Here is a 20,465-nt window from a genome sequence, read left to right on the forward strand (position 1 = left end):
TAGGTCTGATATTTTAAATACGATTCCATTATCATTGACTATCCTATGATAGAGGTAGTTAAAGTGTCTAACTTGTTGATTCGGCTTGTTCAGGAGAATATTGTAGAGTCAACTACGTCTGATAGGGATGTAGTTTATCAGTTGAGTAATGAATTGAATAAACGTAGGAAAGAAAATTAGAGTAATAGAAAAATTTCAAGTAAGATATGTTTTGCATTGTTAGATGTTTCCAGTATATTGCTACAAAATTCTGAACTATTTAGTCCGGTTATTGGTTGTCATCGCTATGCTAATAGAAATATTTCAGTAAAACCTAACTTTACTGATAAATATCTTAGTCATAGAAGCGAATAGTCGCTAAGATTAAATACTGTTAGGTCGTACAAAGTTAGTCATCAAGAGTCACAAGCTGTTGGTTATAATTTAAGTATCTCTGGTATACCAGATGGGTCTAGTCGTCTTGCAGAAAACGGTCACAGTCGTATACCAGATCAGACTCAGAATTTAAATAAAAAAAGAAAGAAAGAAATTTTCAAAATATAAGAAAGTAATGTCAGGGAAGAAATAGAAATTTTCAGTTCAGCCTCCTCCTTTGTATTATAAGGGTGCTTTCCTTAAGGTAAGAGACGTTATGCTTCAAATCAAATATAGCGGTCAAAAGATTTATAAAAACGATTCTGATACAAGAACACAAATCAAAGTTGGTTGAAGAACAAAACTTCGATAATTTTCAGCCAGCGCCTCCGTATGAAAATAAGCTTGAGCTCAATGGGGTGAATCTCTTTCTAATGTTATTTTGAGCTAGTGGAAATTTATTCAGATCTCAGCAGTGTATATTGCCTAAGGTATTTATCCCTTTAAACACTATGGTATTCCTGACAGACTTCTGGCTGTTACAGAATCTGAGGTTGCAGAATCCGGCTGTTACTGGTGTTCTTATTGATAGTAAACTTGGTATGTTGAACGAGATTGATGCTAATGTCAGTTCCTAAGTATTTGAACTTATGCTTATGTTAAACGATCTTGTTATAAATTATGAATTCTCTTTAAGAATGATTTTGTATGCTATTTCTGTCAAAACTTCAGGGTCATTGTACACAGAAATAATAAATGGTAAAATTTGGTCTGACTTAAAGATAACTTTGTTAAATAAATGCATTTCTATGAACGTTAGAGGGTACTCATTAGGAACTAAAGTTTATACGCCCATGAAACCTAACGAACATGTAATGCAAGTTATAGATAACATGTAAAATTCAGCCAAGGTTTTAGATGTATTGTCACGCGAGTTTCAAATTCTAGAAATTATCATTCAAGGTTTGAATCCCGTGCACATATACAAATGTTTTTCAGACAGGATTCCACGAGCTCTCACCAAAATGAAGTCCTATTCAACAATTCGATTTGTGCAAAAGATCAAAAAGGGAATATTTAGAAATTAATGCCTGTAAGAACAAAAATTTAAAAAAAAAACTTGTTTTCTTACAAATGTGGATCAGGAGGTAAGAGTGTTCAGTATTGTTCCATTAGCAATAAATGCTTATAAGGACCATAGAATTAAGCTTAATAATCCTAATGAAGGGAATAGGTTAAAACATGCCAGTAATTTTAGATCTAATAATTTTAGAAAATTTTCTCAAATATTTTTATCAAAAAATTACATATTTAAGAAAAACTTAGCTTCTGAATAGGGTAGCTCGTTGTACCTCGTAATAATATGGGGTTGAACTCAGGTAAATCTACTCGACTCAATATCAACACAGAAAGTCCTGAAAAATCCATAAATGACAGGAAGATTGAAAATGCTTCTACATACAGGGTACCCCCTAGTGGAGATAATTGTTCAGCAACTTTCGTGATTGCGGCCGTTAGAGATAAAAGACTTAAGAGAGAAGTTCTAAATTTGGCATTCATCGACTCTAATTACTCAAATTAGCCATTTAAACAAGAGACAACGATCGATTTCATTGATGAAAATAAATTTTATGGTGTGTTCTAGTGTGACAAAACCCAGAAAGGTCACCATAAACTCGAACCTGGGTGGACTTAGATTTGAAGTTGACTTCGTGGTGATATCTTCATTATCCTGTGATGTTATATTGGATACTCAGTTTTTGCGGTCAGCTGGTGCTATATCTTGCTACGCTTAAACTTTATTTCCGAAACCTAATAAGACACGTTCCTCTTAGATCAATACAGACTTTTGAAAATTCTTTGAAGAGCATAGTACTCATACTCAAACTGTTTGAAGGGTGAAGGCCTGAAGTCTGTTTGTATTTATCATGTAGATAAATGGTTTCTGTCGTCGAAAAAACTTCGACTTCAATACATTTATGGTGACTGATTCTAGGAAAATTGGAGTTCAGTGTGAACTAGATCCTAGCTTGAATTACTCATAATTGAAAGATACGTCAGATAACACTATTCCAAGATAGTTTTTTCTCTTGTTAATTAAATTGGACGTTCCAATGGACTTATTGATCCTATTAGAAATAATTAGATATCTAAGATTGTGCTAGCAACTGGTGAGGTATACGTCGATAAAGATGGAGAGTTTGATTTGGCAGATTCTGGTAGAAATAAAAATACTGAAAATGAGTAGACCGAGTGCTTCGAAGAAGATTTAGTGCAAGATTTCAGAAATTAAAAGAACAATTTGGCCAGGAAATTTCAAGTGACATAATAGTTTGTGAGAAAAACCTCGAAGAAACCGAAATGGACTTGGATACAGAGGAATTTCATGATCCTAAGAATAAGTCTCCTATTGGTATTCCGTCGGAAGAAGATAAAGACTACTAAATTGAACCAGACGAAGAGTCATTTGTGAGATCTCTAATACAGGATTATCGTAATGTTGTGAGTGAGGTGGTGAACTACCTGAAAGGCTTAAGTGTAAATTATACTTTCGAGAAAATTTTTTTCAACTATCACGGGAAAAGCGATTTTCACAGTGTGATAAAGGAATTAATTAACCAGATGTGTTAGTTGAAACTGATAATTCTAACTTTAGCAGCACATATTTCATTGCGAACTGAGATGGTTCATACAGACTAGTTGGTAATTTTGTTAAATTAAATAGGGTGTCCCAAAAGTAGGTGTTGTAAGGTTATGTTTCTCCGGCACCACACATAGAGTGTTTAAGCAACTTATCGGGATGCACCTTATATATCGTTGTGTGATTTAAAGAAACCTTATTTTCAACTCGGTGTTGATGACGAAGCAGAGACTTAACTATCATAGTCACGCCCATAGCACATTCTTATGTAAGAAGTTCCAAGCTGAAATTAAGTTTGAAAGTAGTATTTTATCTAAATGTATGAGAAATGTTTTAGGTGAACTTGAACCATATGAAGTCCAAGTATACTTTGGTGATATTTTAATCGCAAATGAGCATAAGGAATCATACACACAAACCACTACGGTGGTGTTAAGTACGTTTAAAAATACGGTCTGCCATATATCCAGAGAAGAGTTTTCTCTAAAGAGTGGATTATATACTTGAGTTTTATACTTGATGGGGAAATTACTCTCTTTGGATCCCAAATAGGTAATTCTTAATTTCCCGCCACCAAATACAACGAAGCACGTTCAGCGTATTTGTAATTTTTACTCGAGGTTTCCAAGAAATTATTGGCCCCATATGCGAATTAATCTCTATTAAGATGAAGTTCGACTGGGGTAAGCTCAAAACCACTCCTTCTCAGAAATAAAAAGAATATTCTCAGAAGAACTTTCTGAAAAAAACATCTGACCTTTTAAATGCTTCGTGGCACACGTTAGTCCATCCTCTTAAGGGCTACAAGGGGCGATACCACGGAGAAACGGTAGTGCAGAATTAATCCCTATAGTGTTTTTTTCGAAAAAACAAAGTGAGGTAGACCGGCATGAATCAATTTACCAGATTGAATTCCTAACTTTGGTTAAGACCTTAAAAAAATCAAACTTGTACAGCGATAACAAGGCTCTAAGCTAGGTAATTAATAATTCTAAAAGATTATTAATGTTCGGTTCACTTCTAGAACATCTTTTCTAGTTTTTACTTAAGGCTCATCATCTGAAAGTCAAAGAGAATAAGGCACCAGATTTCCTGTTTTAGCAGTACGAAGTGTTTAATTTGGACCATAGTTTCAAAGCCTAGGTATATCCGAACAAAATACATTTAGTTATTTCAAATCTTAGGAAATTACCTTTCGTAAGTTAACCCCTGATTGAATTACAACATAAGGGTCCTGAATTGAACTAGTTAATGGTTAAATTAGAAGCTGGAGAGAATATTAATGAGTATCGGATCAATCGCGTTTTTGTTTAAAAAGACAAGGGCGAAGCATGGGTAGAAAATAGTTGTTCCAAAAATCGTAGAAGTCTGGACAAATATGATCATTTAGAGTACTTTACTGGGGTCAAGCGGGTAATTTCAAAACCATATATAATCAAAAAGTAATTTACATAGGAAGGTGTAATAGAGTATGTAAAAGATTTTGTTAGTTCTTGTCCAAGGCTTAGCCTTTAAATACTAGAAAATATGGTAGACTAGTCTCTTATGTGAATGACTGGATCAATTCAAACTGGATTATTAATATCGTACGGCGTTTACTTCATCTCGTACTTACACTTATCTTATATAGCAGTTGATAGCTCTTCTAGACATTCTATGCTTGTGAAATTTAAAGGTTATCTTCAAACATAAATTGTGACAAAATGTATGACTTGTTCTCTCGGTGTGATTTCGTAGAGTCACATTGATTTGGGAATTCACTATCAGACCGGAATGACAAATGTAATTAGAACATAACATGCTAAACTCGGACCTTTCAGGAAATTAAATTGTTATATTAGGCTGTTCAAAGTCGCGATAACTTTGAGTTTGCGTTTATAGCAAAAATAATTGTTGTTGCTTCGTTTTTTTATTTAATGATTTTTTTAATTTTAATTTAAAAATGAGATTAGTGTGAGAGTTTTCTAGCTTAAACATTTTTGTCTTTTGAGTTTAATATTTGGTAAAATGAATTTTGTTGTCAGTTCACTCTACTCTGCAAAGGTAACTGATATAATTTGAGTGAAAGTTGACTTTTCCATTGAAACTAAGAACCCCTCTTTCGAATTTAGTTACAATTAAGTTAGTCAATATTGTTGTATTTCAATTTTAATTTATAGTTATTTCTGTTTGAACTGCTCAGAAGTAATTTTGAATAGCATCTAACATTTTAAATTAAACATATTGGGATTTTCTTTTCGGTAAAATAAATAAAACCATACTACATCCTTGCATTGACTTTCAGTTTAAAGACTGTGTGCAAGTATTAATGGTACTGAGTGCAAATCAATATTTGCTTTAATTCTTTTATTTCTGGATTTCTTACGATTTATTGTGATTGAGTCACGCGAGGTTATATTTAGTTTCCTTTTCTAAAGCTAATGCGGTAAATAAATACAGGAATACTCTAAATGCAATAAAGATTATGTGACGGGACAAATTGAAAAGTATCTAGCTGTTAAATACATCTACTGAGAAACAGTAATTACTACTGGGAGCGCTACTTTTTTTAGTTCGCTCCTTCTGTTCGGGAGTTTTGTATTTAACTCCTCTTGTCTTCAAAACACTAAATTTGAAGAAACTGCAAAAAGCACTACATAACAAAGAGATACGTCAGATTTTAAACAGGGTAAATTAGCTAAAATATTTTTGTCGTTAAGCAGATCGTACTTAATTGTTAATGACCGAACATTCAATTTTGAGTACATACATTGCAATATTAATTTTCTTCATAAGAACCTTACGCAAACAGACAAACGTTACGAGCAATATATATATTTTTGCACTTTTTGCGTTGAGTTGCTGTACGCAGAATTTTACAAGGGCTGCTATGGAATGTCTCCTCTATGTTATTCTTTTTTCGTAGCTCACTTTAATTTCAAAATAACTATTCTTATAGTATGGAACACTGCTTGAGTCATTGTACTTGCTATATGTATTTCTACTAAGGACAGTTTATGTCAGGGGTTGTTAGTTTCACTCTGAAGATTTTCCATTTTCAATTACAGACAATGAAGAAATTGAGTTTCTTTTATGAAAACAATAAGAGAGGCTTTGAATTCAAGTGGAATTTTGTTAAAATACCTCAAATTACTGCGACATGACTATTAAATATAAAGTAACATCCAACAATCTTTTCTAATGCATACTTAACAATTTTAATTCTATTGATCTACCTGTTCCAAACGATGTCTTACTACATCTTCTTTTGTCAACCTTCCTGTAGCTAACACTATATCTCTGAAGTTGAGAGCTGAGAAATATACATCACAAGTTTCTATGCTCGAACCACTTGAAAAACTGTAAAATAAATAGATTGTAGAAAACTTTATAGTTTGACATTTAAATATAAACTTGTAGATATGAACCAATAATGAAAAGCATAACCAATAACAGAAAAAAGACATATGAACTCTACCATTAATAAAGATTTGTACTATATGTTTTTTAATTAGTGATTTTAAAAAAATAAACTTTTCATTTGTAGTATTTATTGGTTAGAAATTGATTAATAACTCTTTTGCACCTAAAATCGAAATGAAAAAATCAATTAAATTCAATTAAATCTTTCAGTTTTACGTCCCACACTTATGCTGGCTGCGCTAAAAGAGACGGTGATGATGAACAATGAATGAAGTTGTGGAATAAATAGTGTGGGATGAAACGGGAGAACTCCGAGAAAACTCATGAGTATGGTGTTTGTCCACCACAAAGTCCACACGGCGCGAGTTGGGATCGAACCATGGACCCCAAGCTCCGGAAGTGAACGCTCTACCACTGAGCCACCTCGCCCCCAAAATCGAAATCAAGAAGTATAAATCAAATAAATTGCATAGTCATGTAACAATAAAAGGAAGATATGTATGTGACATCAGCAACCTTTATTTAAGTGAGTATACCAAACTCTTACTAGTATTGACTTACTATGTTCTCTAGGAGCAAATAATTACTTAAATAATTATTTGTTCCCTTAGAAGATGTATTTCCTATCAAAATAGTATGTTTTATATACACATCAAATGATGTGTTTAATACGATATTTTTGCATAATGCGATTATGGTGTTAATAGAACATAAAATTACTTTTAATTTAGAACAGAAATTCCAAAACACGCACTACTGCTAATGCCCTGTTCCAAATCTGCATTCCATTACACAATAACAAAGGTATGTTTTGACATCTCTTCGTATTGTTTATTTGTTCACTACTAAATATTTGATTGAAAATTTGCAAAGTTAAACAAAACTTTACAATTTTGTCTTTCGCTAATGAATTTTTAAATTTTAATAAATTCATAAGTGTACATGTATATTAATTTTATTAGTATATTTAATTATTATAAATTTACATACATATGTGAGGTATGCTAATGAAGACTTGAACACCATCTTAATTTTGGAAGCTTCTTGCTTTTATTCACAGGTGACATGAAATTTTCAATGTCTTTCGCTTCTGCAATATCTTCTAATAATTTTTGAATTTAAATGTGCAGCTCTACTAACTTATTTTCTATTTGTTATTTTTTAATGTTTAATATTTTAAATCTTGTTAAAACACACCTCATATTATTTACATTCACACATACCTACTCTTTCTTAAAATATTTTTTGTTTAGTCCATATTAGCAAATATATTTTATTGGAATCAAAAACATTCGGTTGTAATAATGATAATGGAAATAATAATAAATAACAATGGAAACTGAAACATTTCCTTCAATTTATTTTTGTGCGATCCACTTTCTGCATTTGAACTGAATATAAATTAAATCATTCTGTATTTGTACCGTTCCATTCAGCCATATATTATTACTATGAAAAATATCATAAAGATCCATTTTAGCACTATAAAGTACAATATTCATAGCGTTACAGTAATTGAAATGTTACTACTTAATAATATTAATTAACATTGTTGGATATGCTACCAAGATACACATTAAGGAAATACATAACTTCTATATTTTACCTTGTAGGAGATTCAATCCATCGAAGACTTGAGAGATCGCCTTGCTTTAAGGTGTTAAGGTAAGCATGAGATGTCTGTATAGTTGGTATATCACCCAGTGGTAAATGGCGGAAACTACCCCATTCTCTGCTCTCGTAAACGTTCATTACGAGATCTTTGCGCAATTGCTCGGCATATATAGGTTCTGAAGGTGAAAATTTAGGTGCTTGAAGATCGCGAATAAACACACACCTAGAAATACCAATAGATATTTTAAAAACTCCTTGGAAGTTTCTCAATTGTGCTTAATTATTGCTTTAATAGGGGAATAATTATATAGTAAATTTTGATTCATCAAACCTTTTCTCGTTATTACAATGAATCTCTGTAAAGAGATCATCTTTAAAACACGATATATTTAACTTTCCAACTAGTCCCAGTTGCAAAAAGAAAAAAACTCATATAACTCAATTTATGTGAGCACTTGGGCACTTATATCTATTTATCTATCTATCTATCTATCTATATATATATATATATATATATATATATATATATATATATATATATATATATATATATCAATTAATCTGCATTTTCTTTTATCTTTCGTTCTTCTATGTCAATTAAAATCAGTTTTAACATTGTCATAAAATAAGAAAAAAGTCTTCTATCCAATACTTCTTTAAATTTATTTGCATTTATGATAATTATTACAAATTGATTTCGAATTGTTTTTTAATTTATGTCAAAGCGATTAGAGTCTACATAATAATGTTCTAATGTAACACTAGTATATATATACCAGGTTCTAAATTAATAGCGATAACGGAGAGAGCCATCTTGTTGAAGCAATCAAAAAAGAAAAAGAAAACTAGTAACCTTAGCGCGGAAAATATGTCTTCCATATTTATAAGATGATAAAAAGGACGAAAAATAAACTTTACAACTTCATGGTCTGATAACAATGAGATCTATCGTAATCGGGTCAGGAAATTATATAGGAACTAGTATAAGCCCTAACTAAATATCCAAGTTTTAGAGCCATGTAGTTAAAGCCCAAAGAAATGAATAGATGAAGTTCGGGTATGAGCAGACACTTTTAGTTACTAATGAAGTATAAACTCACCTCAGGAACGCAACATGGATGAACTAAGGTCATATGCCTAACACCACAAACAGTACAGCTCGGTAAACAGGTTAGGATACCAGTTTGGAGATAGTGCGTTGTTACAGTGTCATATAAAAGTGCACAATGAAGAGCACACAATCGCGAATGAATGAAATTTAGTACATTCTATACCACAAGCTGCAAAAATCGTTAACGGTGGATTTGGTCCAGGAGTAATGAATTTCCTGTTGGTTTCTCAAATTTCGTTCCGGGCCATACCATTGCACAATGATCCAGTAGGAACCAACTAACATCATATTCGGTTGAGCTCCTCAGGAACACTATGCAAGCATACTTTCTGAAAAGCCCGTGCCACTGCAGACAAGTTAGATGTAGACTATACCATTGTTGTTCGGCAGTTCCTTGCAAACAGTAAGGTGAAAAAGTTGGACTCACTGTTCTCACATTAATTAACAGCGGCCAACAAGTATTGCTGTCTGGAGGTGTGCAATTGGTAAGTATAGTTGGTATAGTTGGTATATTTGTATAGTTGCTAAGGAATAAGTGAGAATGCTTTTGTTTGCATTGGAATGTCATCTGAGGTGTAAAATGGGCTCATTCAGCAATCGTAAATGGTCAGGATAATGAATGGATTGTAATCAATATCAAGGAAGTTTCTTAAATCACTCCTACGTGTACAGAATGTGTTGTTGCTGGCATGTTGATCTATGGTGGGAGTGATCCTTCATGTTCTTCTCAGGTGAGGAGAAACCATCTATGCATATCGTTAAGTGCTGAATTGCATGTAAATGTACTGCAAACGTGTCCGCTATCACATAGCAATGGTCAACAGACACGATACACCATAAAGGACGGTGCAGATTCTCCTTAATTTACAGCAGGGTTGCAAATAACGACTCGCCCTCTAGCCCGGGGCGAGTGGTTCATCGATGCGGATGATATTTCATATCATACCGAAGGTAAGTAAATGATTTCTATTGTGAGATGCGGGTTAGTAGCTTTTTTCTTTTACGAGTAACATTTTGTTGTTTATTTGCATTCCTGATTTACAGTATGAAACCCTTCCTCAACCCTGATATATCTATAACTGACTACCACTCCTTCAGTGTCTTGGAGGGAAGACCTTCCCCGGGTATTACTCGATGTAGCAGGTGGTTCAAGATTTCTTCACATCACATTTAATAAATCCACAGAACTTACAAGAGCAGGAAATCGCTTATAGAACCTAAATCCTATCTGCCCTCCCGTTTTCGCCCGTGACCATACCCCTCTTCCTACTCCTTAAATTTTCGTTATCCTAACAACTCAAGGGATTAATTTGCAGACACCATAAACTACTGGAGATATTTTCTGAACAGTTTTTTGTGCAAATCTGCAAAAAATAAAATAAAATAAATCATTTACAGAAACGCTGTTCGAAAGAGTTATTTTTCTGGCAATTCATTCATGCAAAAGTCGGTAAATCAGAGACAGGGCTTCAATTTTTAACCGATTGATTGATAAGAGCTTGGTTTTCTGAAACAATTATACCTTTAATGTTCAACCAGATTACAATCGTTAACTATCATTAAACAACTACGAATTTCCAGATAGAAGTGATTATCCAACTCTGACTTAAGAAGTATTTTGATAATTTTCATTCTTAAGCATGACCATGTTAGTAAATATATTCTTCATATATTACTAAATTATATTTGAATATCGAAATTTGATTCCATTTAAATATGAAAACTTCGAACGTTTTAAAGTAACTTTTTTCTTTGAAGTTAAACTATGTTATGTGTGTTTTCATAGCTCTTGAAACAAATACTGGTCGTTACATGGAAAGAAAAAGTGGTATTAGTAATTTTCGATTACTAACGGAGAAATAAAAAATATTTACAAATGGTATGCACATAAATATTATTACACAATAACACACTGAGCAAGGCTATGTAATAATATGTAAAAAACAGTATCACGTAACAGTTTCAACACAATAACTGTGTCTTCATCAGACTTCCACTCCTTCTGGCTGTTTGGGAGTTGTCATTACTTATATACTCTCCGGAGATCAACTTTTAATTAGGCTCCGCCCCTTCATTAAAAAGTAACATTTCTGTGACTTTCACTTTTCTTTTTAGCTGCACGTTTCCAATTAAAAGTTTACTTCCTCACTGAATACATCCTGTCCTCTAATTATCCTTATTTTCCTTATTAATTTTTTCTCTTTCTTTCTTCTTCTTTTTCATTTCTTCTTCTTTAAGCAGAATCTTCTCCCACTCTTTGTCGAGAATCCTGCATTTCAATTCATCACCTTGTCTCCTGCCTTCATAATCTTCCTGGCTTCCTTACATTTTCTCACCAATGTTCTGTTCTCTACTTCTATGACCTCTGCTCCTTCCCATCCTATACTGTGGTTTGTCTCTTTCTGATCCTTGTATATCTCATTGTTGTCCCTTTTCAAACTTACGTCATCCTGGTACTGTTTAATCCTATCTTGCAATTTCTTTTTTGTTTCTCCTATGTAAGTTTTGTTACACTCCGCGCATCCTACTCTATATATTACAACCCTTTGATCTTTGTCCGCTATTGCTTTTCTCTTGATTCTTCTGACTTATTAAATTATTCTGCTTCCTCCTTCTTGTACGTCCTTATTCCTGCTTTCCGAAGCATTCTCTTTATCTTCTGTTTCTTTGCCTAGGCTTTCTATTTCGAACCATTTTTGTTCTTGCCTTCTTCCTCTTTCTTTCCTTCTCTTGCTATGTCTCTTGTGACCTTATTCTCTTCGTTATATATATTTCTCCTTAGTTGTGTCCAGAATTTCTTTAAATTTGTTTTCCTCTGTTCTTCATTTTTGTTTAGGTCTCCTATTCTTTCTTCCATGATTTTTATGAAATTCTTCTTTGTACCTCAACATCACTTCGTTTGTGGCAGTACACTCCCTCTGTACACTATTTTTTGGAACCAGGATGTAAATAAAGTGTCCTCCTTCCTACTTCTTTATTTTCATATCTAAATAGTTTATCTCCTTGTCTACCTATATTTCATTTTCTAGTCTAATCCCTTTCTTTTCATCTTCCACGTCCCTTGTGAATTTCTCCAGCTGCCTTTTCGTTCCCTTCCATATTCCTAAACAGTCGTTCACATAACGGCAAAAAGGAAGCAGTCTTTCCCCTCCTCTTTCTATCGTCTCCTTCTCCCATCGATTCATTATTATATCTGATAGTACTGGACTCAAACAAGATCCTATATTAAGTCCTTCCTTTATATTAAAATTGATCTCCGGAGAGTATATAAGTTATGACCAACTCCCAAGCAGCCAGAAGGAGTGGACGTCTGATGAAGACACAGTTATTGTATTGAAACTGTTACGTGATACTGTTTTTTTTACATATTATCACATAGCCTTGCTCAGTGTGTTATTGTGTATTAGTACAAAATGGAAACAAGGCCTGATAGAATAGTTACGAATATTATGTTAATACTTAATTAAGCCTTTACAGTAGGATTTTAAAACATGGATATATATGTAGAGCGCATACTAGTTTCCATATAATTTCTTGGCTCAATTAATATGATCCCATGGTTCGCGAGCAATAAAGCTTTGAAATTTGTATTAGGTCGTTTTTACCATCTTATAACTTTGGAGGGATGCATTTTCCGTTCTATATTTACTAGACGTGTTTTGCTTCTTTCATAATTTCCTACATGATCTCCTTTATCTTTATAAACTCAGCACCCATTATATAATAGTAAGTATTTATAAAAATGCTACTTAATCAATCTTCAATGTAGTTTAAAGAGATAGAGCTTACTTAATTAATCAGTGAATTTTTCGCTATAGAGAAGTTACGGTAATTCGTTGAGATAGGTTATATATTATTTTATTTTATTCTAATAAATTAAAGCCAGTGACCGGCTGGCAACTACAGGGCTCAATTTGATAGACCAAAAGGGAGCCCAGTGTATTAATGTTAAAAAAATATTTGATATGGCTGATATGTTTTGTCACAGTGTGACAAACTAGAAGGAACAAGGAATGTGTGATGTATGGAGAGTCTACGAAGGAAGTAGCTAGGTAAACAAGATTAGGAACCAGTGCTTTCTCAAATACCAGTTTATTTTTTGCATATAACATATCACATACGAGCAAGCTTTCCTAGTAAAGGAAAATGCTTTGTCGTTTATACCTGCTTTGTCCAGTGTAGAAATAATATTCAGTTAGTATTGTTAGAAAGAAAAACACTATGGAAATTGAATAATATGGCGTTTGTATGATAAAATTGGAGTATTGCCATATCTTAAGATGAATATTTAAAATTTGATGTTCTTTAATATCTCTTAATAATGTAACTCATCATTGTCCTTGAGATAGAGACCTGCATGGGCCGACTCTGTTATTTCTTTGGGGCGGGCCGACACTGTTATTTCTTTGGGTCGGGCCGGGCTTGGGCTGGCCGACACTGATTTCTCTTCAGGTCGGGCCGGGTTGGGGCCGATCAATTGCAATTCTTTAATAATTATTGACTTTCGTTAAACGATAATTCGAATAAAGCCAAACGTTGAAGAAGTGTCCGTGAAAAATGTTACAAAGAATGCAATACCTATTTACAGTTTGTGTTACTTAGCGGCTCCACTTTCACTATAGAGGATTGCAGGTATTATGCGGTAAATTGAGCTCTGACCTTGACCTTCACTGAACTCAAAATATAACAAGAAGGGGTGGGAATGTTTTGCCTGTCGCTAAACAATATTGCCATCTTCACTTTATACTAAAAATCAATTAAGTTAGATTTTTGTTACAGGGAATGGAGTTTATGTTCTCTCGATGACAGGCAAAGTTCTAGGAGGCAATGGTACCATTCGGGAGGCAAGCGTCAGGTTGCGAACCAGAGTTTAGAAAATGTTTCTGAGGGTTAGGTCAAATTTAGTACTGAATTTTGAGAAAGATTGGGGCTCGAGCTAATTTTATAAAAAAATTATCGGGCCGGGCCGGGCCGGGCTAGAGCCGAAAATGTGCAAAACTTTTCGGGCACGGGCTGGATTGGGCTCGGGCCGAAAATTTCGGCACGTGCAGGTCTCTACCTTGAGACACCTAATATAAAGGCAAAAGATTGAATATGAGATTTTTTTTAAAAGTTGAAAACACAAAACTCAGCTTTTAAAAAAAAATCAATAGCCTGTCTCATTAGTACATTTTTCACTAAGTTAAATCTAATATCAATTCAATTTAGGAACAAGAATAAATAATAAAACCCCTTTGAGTAATAGTTTATGTTTATTTCCTCATAAATCAGAACTTATTTCTAATAAATTAATATTTAATTCTAAGTGAATTACTTCTAAGCCTTTGTTTGAAGACAGTGGAGCTCTAAGGTGCTTAGCCTTTCCACAACAACAATAACTAGAAGAAATGTTCATTCTAACATTGCTGGCGTCTGAATAGAGCAATTGTGGACGGAAATTTAAAAATTAAATAAGATGTATACTAGTATTTCTATCAAGAAATGTTTGGTTCTTTCTCTACAGCTACTGTGGGGCAAAATCTAGCAATCTTTGAGAGGTCAATCACCTGTTAAACATTTTCGTGTCAATAAACGCGAAGATGAAAATGTTAGAAACTGAAGATATGAGAGTTGAAGAGAAATAATATACTGATCTGCTCTCTTAAGCTAAATGGACTTTATCTCTACCTAAAGTGGGAGTGAGGCTACCCTGCAATTGCAGTATAGCAGAATGGATCAGTCCACCCCTGTGTAGAGCACCTTATTGGCATTATTGCATGGCTAAAGTGCCGTCATGATTCATTCAAAGAAACTAGAACATATATTGTAACAAGGCACAAAGAAAAATATCCTGAAAAATATCCAATATTTCAAGATATTAAGATGAAACATACGAGGTAATGAAAACTCAGCCTGAAGATAGAAGCTACATAGAGCCAATCGAAACATTACTTACGCATAAAGATTTTAACAGTAACTGAAACTTTCAATATTGTAAGGAACACCACCTTTCAGTTTGAGCATATCTTATCGATAAAACACGTGCTATTCTTTACAATTATCACTACAAGCAAATGATGCACATGAAATAAACAGGAATACATTTAAGTCAGCACGACGGAACACGAGGAGAAACGAGCCACCCTGAAATCGCCTAAAAAATGGACCTGAAAAGGTCCGAAGCGTCAGTTGACCACTAATCACATAACTTACACCTGATATGAGGTAGCCCTCGACGAAGGAGTACTAACTTGCCGAAAATTCCTGGAAGCTAAGGGGATTATTAATTACAACCTGAAACTCTGGAGGCTGCCATGAGCTAACGAGGTTATCAAAATACCGAAGCCTGAAATCGTTACATACGTCTGAGGACTGACATGAGCTAAAGGGTTCCCGTCAAAAAGTATTCCTTTCCTCCACCTGTACTTTAATAAGGAAAGACCAGATATATTATCTATGTACATTCAAAGAAATTTGTAATATTTTATAAATAAAATCGGTAAAGGATTAAAATCTTGGACTATTATTGTAACTACTAAATAGACATTACAATATAGAAAAGCTCCTAAAGGCACGGTTATGGCGTAATTTTCATTTTCCATCCTTCCCTTTTCCTGCTTCAATGAGGCGAAAAAAGTAAAACAAACATTATATTTTAAATGGAACCTGGTTATACTTGTTGATAAATCAAGCTTCATATTTCCTTTATTTTTCAAGAAGCATTCGTGTTTGTTCTTTCTAGTCGACGATATATAGACAGTGAGTTAGTTGACTATTCACACACACACACACACACACACACACACACACACTAATTATGCATGAGCAATGACGTTTAAGAAAACATGGTGCAAGATAGTTTCATAATTATCCGATAATATAGAATAAGCAGCATAAACATCAACACAATAGGGTGATGCTAAGGATCGTAAGGAAGAAAATAGATAGTGAACAAGTGGAAATATGCGTATCTATATTGAAAATAAAGATATGCTCAGATTGAGAATAAAGATATGTTCAGATTGAGAATACATCGTCATGCAAATGGTAAAGCTACGTTTAAAATGAATAATTTCATACTAAGGGGGACTTTATTAGATATTAATTTCCACGGTGGTGTATTTCTGAACAATCTAGCAAAGCTGTATTTTATATTTACAAGTAAAGGGTTACTCTTCTCAAACTATGATAGTTGTCATAGCACGTTTAAAGTGAGTAAGTATATATGAAAGAGGATTCTATTACTTACTACTTTCCGCTGGTGAGTTGTTTCTGCACAGTGTAAGCGAGTCGTATTTTGCTTACAAATTAGCGTTGCTAGTATCAAACCATTACCAATGAAATAAGACCTAGTATCATTACTAAAACCATATGAAGTAAATAGAACATACATAACTTAACCTAACATTCTATACTAACCTAACCTACAATAACATAACCTAACATACAAATGTAACCTAGTGAGCCCTGTTAACCTAACATTATCGGTGCAGATTACGAATAGTTCGTCAAAGTAAACACGTTCTTTCAATTTTCTTCCTTTAAATGATTCCTTAAGACGTTTTAGATTGTCCTTTTCCTGACACATGACCAAATAATCGCAAACAGATTGATAATATACGTGTAAACTTGCTCTGGAAATGACTACAAGCTATCCTAATACCTCCTACCCTATTATATGCAATACTTTCATCAGAAAATTTACTTACAGTGTGTAGAAGATATATCATAGGGTAGGAGTTGCTTGGATGGGTGCAAGTTCACTTTACTAATATTTTTGCTTACGAATATAAATACGCATTCGGACATATGCCGTGAAACGACTGAGTAAAAAACCCAATTCTCCTTCTAGTAGAGGGCAACTAAAAGCGAATGTATCTAACAGAGATTCACACTTGTAACTCTATACTTGGAAATACAAAATATAAATTTCCTACATTGAGCAGAAATACTCCCTCCGTGGAAATTAATAAGTTACAGAGTTGTCTTTGATATGCACTGACTTTTTACAACCTACTATAACCCTTGTAAGAGATTCACAATTGTAACTCTATACTTGTAGACATACAATATGTTTTTTCTACTCCGTTGACAAATACTCTGTCGTTGAAGATTACTATGTTACACAGTCGTCTTTGATATAAACTCATTTTAACCGTAGTATAGGCGTTGTAATAGATTAATACTTGTAATATTTCACTTGTAAACATGAATACTGTTTTCCTACTTTGTGAAAAATTCTACCAACAATGGAATTTAATATCCCAAACAATCTACTTTCATATGCACTAACTCATTTTAACAGTAAGATTACCATTTTATGACGATTTGTTCTTAAACAGTACTGCAAAATCTTCTCTACTAACCTAACCTAACCTATAGTAAGGTTCTTTACTAGCCCAATTTAACCCCCATTATCCTACTAACTTACCCTACCCTACTTTATTAACATATCCTACCCAATACAAAGATCAACTCTGCTAACCTAACCTAACGTACTGTACCTATACTAATATACCTATCCTACTTACCTAACCCATTCTAACAACCCAACCTCTATTAACCTAACTTACTCTACTAACATAAATTTATCTATTCCACTAACCTAACCTACCTACCTTACAAATATAACATAACCTACTCTGTTACCCTAAACATACGTACCTTAATAACCTAACACCCTACTTTATTAATCCAACCAAAAGCAAGAAAACTTGTTTCTAATATATTCACAATCTGCACGCAAAGATATTACAAGGAAGCAGACACACAAGGGATCTGAAACTCTCAGTTCGTAATGATAGTGGTGTTTAATATTTTTCTGGGGTGTATGCTAAGCCGTTAAGATTTTATTTTGAAAGCAGTTTGTCTTTCATTATTATTTGTGTCTTAATGTTTTAATACTTCGATTTTGGTGTTAACCTTGATTTGGCTCTGAGCGAGGAAAATTCATCTATGAATTCGGTATAAACACGCTATTCTATGAAGGAAGGAAGATGATTCGAGATAAGAAAATTGAAAGGAGAAATATGAAATGGGAAAATTTCGATATAACCATATTCATTCTCAGATTATTATTTATTTCATACAACGGTTGTATCGATATTTCTTTACTATTTTTCAAAATTTCAATATATGCTGAAGCCTTGGCTTACAAGCCACACTTTGGGATATAAGTACACAATATTGGAAATTCATTTGTCTGTCATTTCATCTATCATTTGTAAGTGAACTACCAACTTAATTTGGAAATACCTTGCTTCCTTAAAACTTCTTTGAAACGTCTAAAAATAGCAAATTACTTGCCTTACATTCTTCCCATTAGGCTCATATTTGATGCAGTTGACGAGTCCCAGTATACCATTTACAGGTTCTTGTTCCGCTACTAGAAGAACCTTGCTATTATCTTTTTCACTTTCCCTCACAGCAACTTTTAGATCTTCCAACCAGTCAAAAGTCTTATCCGAAATGTGTACAACTTTTCTTGATGATATTGGTGTGACCTGAAGAAAGTTATAAAAAAAATAAATCCTATAAATATGAAATGTTAGGTACATTTTACTTCAATATTACAAATGGTTTATTTTTATATAAAGGGTGATTATAACACATGTTCCTAACATTTTCCCCTGCTTTGAAAACAATTATAGTTCTAAGAAACACAAACAAGATTAATATGAAAATTAGCATTTAAACCAATACTGAATCTTCCATTGTCTTCAAACGTATTGCAAGATTTATTTCTTTAGGGTACTAGAAGTTAAAAGTTGTGTAAGTAAAACATTTACTTGATATTTTATTACAATTAATAATCTCGTATTTGTTTGCATCATATGAAAGGTTATTCATGAATAAATTTATGTGATTTGTTAAATAGTTTTCTAACACCTGCATTTATTAAAATATCAAGCAAATAATAATGCTAATAATGATTACGAATGTAAAATATTCACAAGCGACTGTTTTCTGCGGCTTAATCAACAATATCTCTTATCAGCTTTGCAGACAAAGTTTTACATTTTGAACATATCGCTGAGTTTCAATCCGCAACTTAAAGAGAAATTTTACATCTCTTCTGCTTCCAACGTTTATTGCAACCGTTAGAGTTTGTTGGTTTTCTTTTGCGTTGACACTCTCAATTAGCTTATAAAGCAACGCAGTTGCTACTTCTGCTGCTTATATGCATTATGCTTATTAGAACATTTTTGCTTTTTGTTCTAATATGAAAACTACTGTTGTGTCATTTGTCAAATTATTCACTTTAAGAAATTTAGTTTAGAGATTTTGTTTTCCCTAATTTCTCGCAACATTTTCCCAATTTGCGACAGAAAACATAACAGTGACATAAAAACGTCCCACATAGAACGTTTCCAATCATGTATCTCATACATCGAGCCCATGAAAACGCGAATACCTTATCTACCTTGCTTCACTTGGTAGCTTACGTGATTAGATTTAAGAACTGACATTGTCGCTCTGAAAAAAATATTTTACGAAATATTTGACAGTTTTGCTGCACACGCACTCTTCTAATAAAGAACGCATTCTGAAGCCCATTGGCTGGTAGGAATAAGAGACACTAACACTGGCAATACATATACGATATATTTCTTGGTAATTAATCATTTGTTTTCTTCATACGCCAATCAGATATGTCATCAAAACATAATACACCATTGATACAATTGAATGCTGGAGTAAAATTACAGAGAAAACAATTGCTTTACCATCAAATTTAAAACATCAAAAAGTAATCAGATACCAATATATCTTTCGAGCGTAATTTCGTTTAACTCTTCCTATTAGGCATCGTAGTCTCTAAGATCTTGCAAGTTCGTCATTTTTAACACAGTATTCTGAAGTATAATGTTTTTAACATTTTGAAAATATGATCCCTATAATTGGACTTTAAGCCAGTTTAATTAATTGGACTATTGTTAAATGTATAGGTGTTCAAAATAAGTATTCTTCAGTTTTAAGAAAAGAATTCATATTTGCAAATGATTCTTTCGTTGATTCCACTCTATTAAATTTCATTTCCCTAATTATCGTCCGGTTTTCAATCACAAGCAATGTTATCAAGACCTGCATGATCTTTCATAAATTTGGTCTTCACTGTTCAATGCTTTAATAGTACTCCCTACTCTTCCTCGACAAGATCTCTATTTGCTATAATGGTCAAAGTCACAAAAATGGTAATTGAATTGACGTCCAAAACATTTGCAGTAATTTCATAGCACCTAGTAATTTGCAGTAAAAATTCTAGATATGGACCACGAAACTTTGAGTGAAAATCACTAGGTGAAAACTATATTAAAAATTTGTTACTATTGTTTCTTGCCCTTGCTTTATTCCCTACTATAT

The 20,465-nt window shown here is 33.2% G+C and overlaps 1 protein-coding gene across 1 annotated transcript in view; it reads right to left on the bottom strand.

Annotated features, from left to right (window-relative positions):
• LOC145679020 (fatty acid synthase-like) overlaps positions 1 to 20,465 on the bottom strand; it is a 233,877-nt gene that overhangs the window by 144,980 nt on the left and 68,432 nt on the right. The window contains 4 exon segments of the mRNA XM_081749621.1: positions 6,211 to 6,325; positions 7,615 to 7,629; positions 8,004 to 8,234; positions 18,408 to 18,604. Of these exon segments, the coding sequence (XP_081605747.1) occupies positions 6,211 to 6,325; positions 7,615 to 7,629; positions 8,004 to 8,234; positions 18,408 to 18,604 (558 nt within the window).

The sequence above is a fragment of the Thermobia domestica genome, chromosome 2, assembly GCF_964235325.1.
Source record: "Thermobia domestica chromosome 2, izTheDome1.hap1.1, whole genome shotgun sequence".
In the NCBI taxonomy this organism is placed as follows: domain Eukaryota; kingdom Metazoa; phylum Arthropoda; class Insecta; order Zygentoma; family Lepismatidae; genus Thermobia; species Thermobia domestica.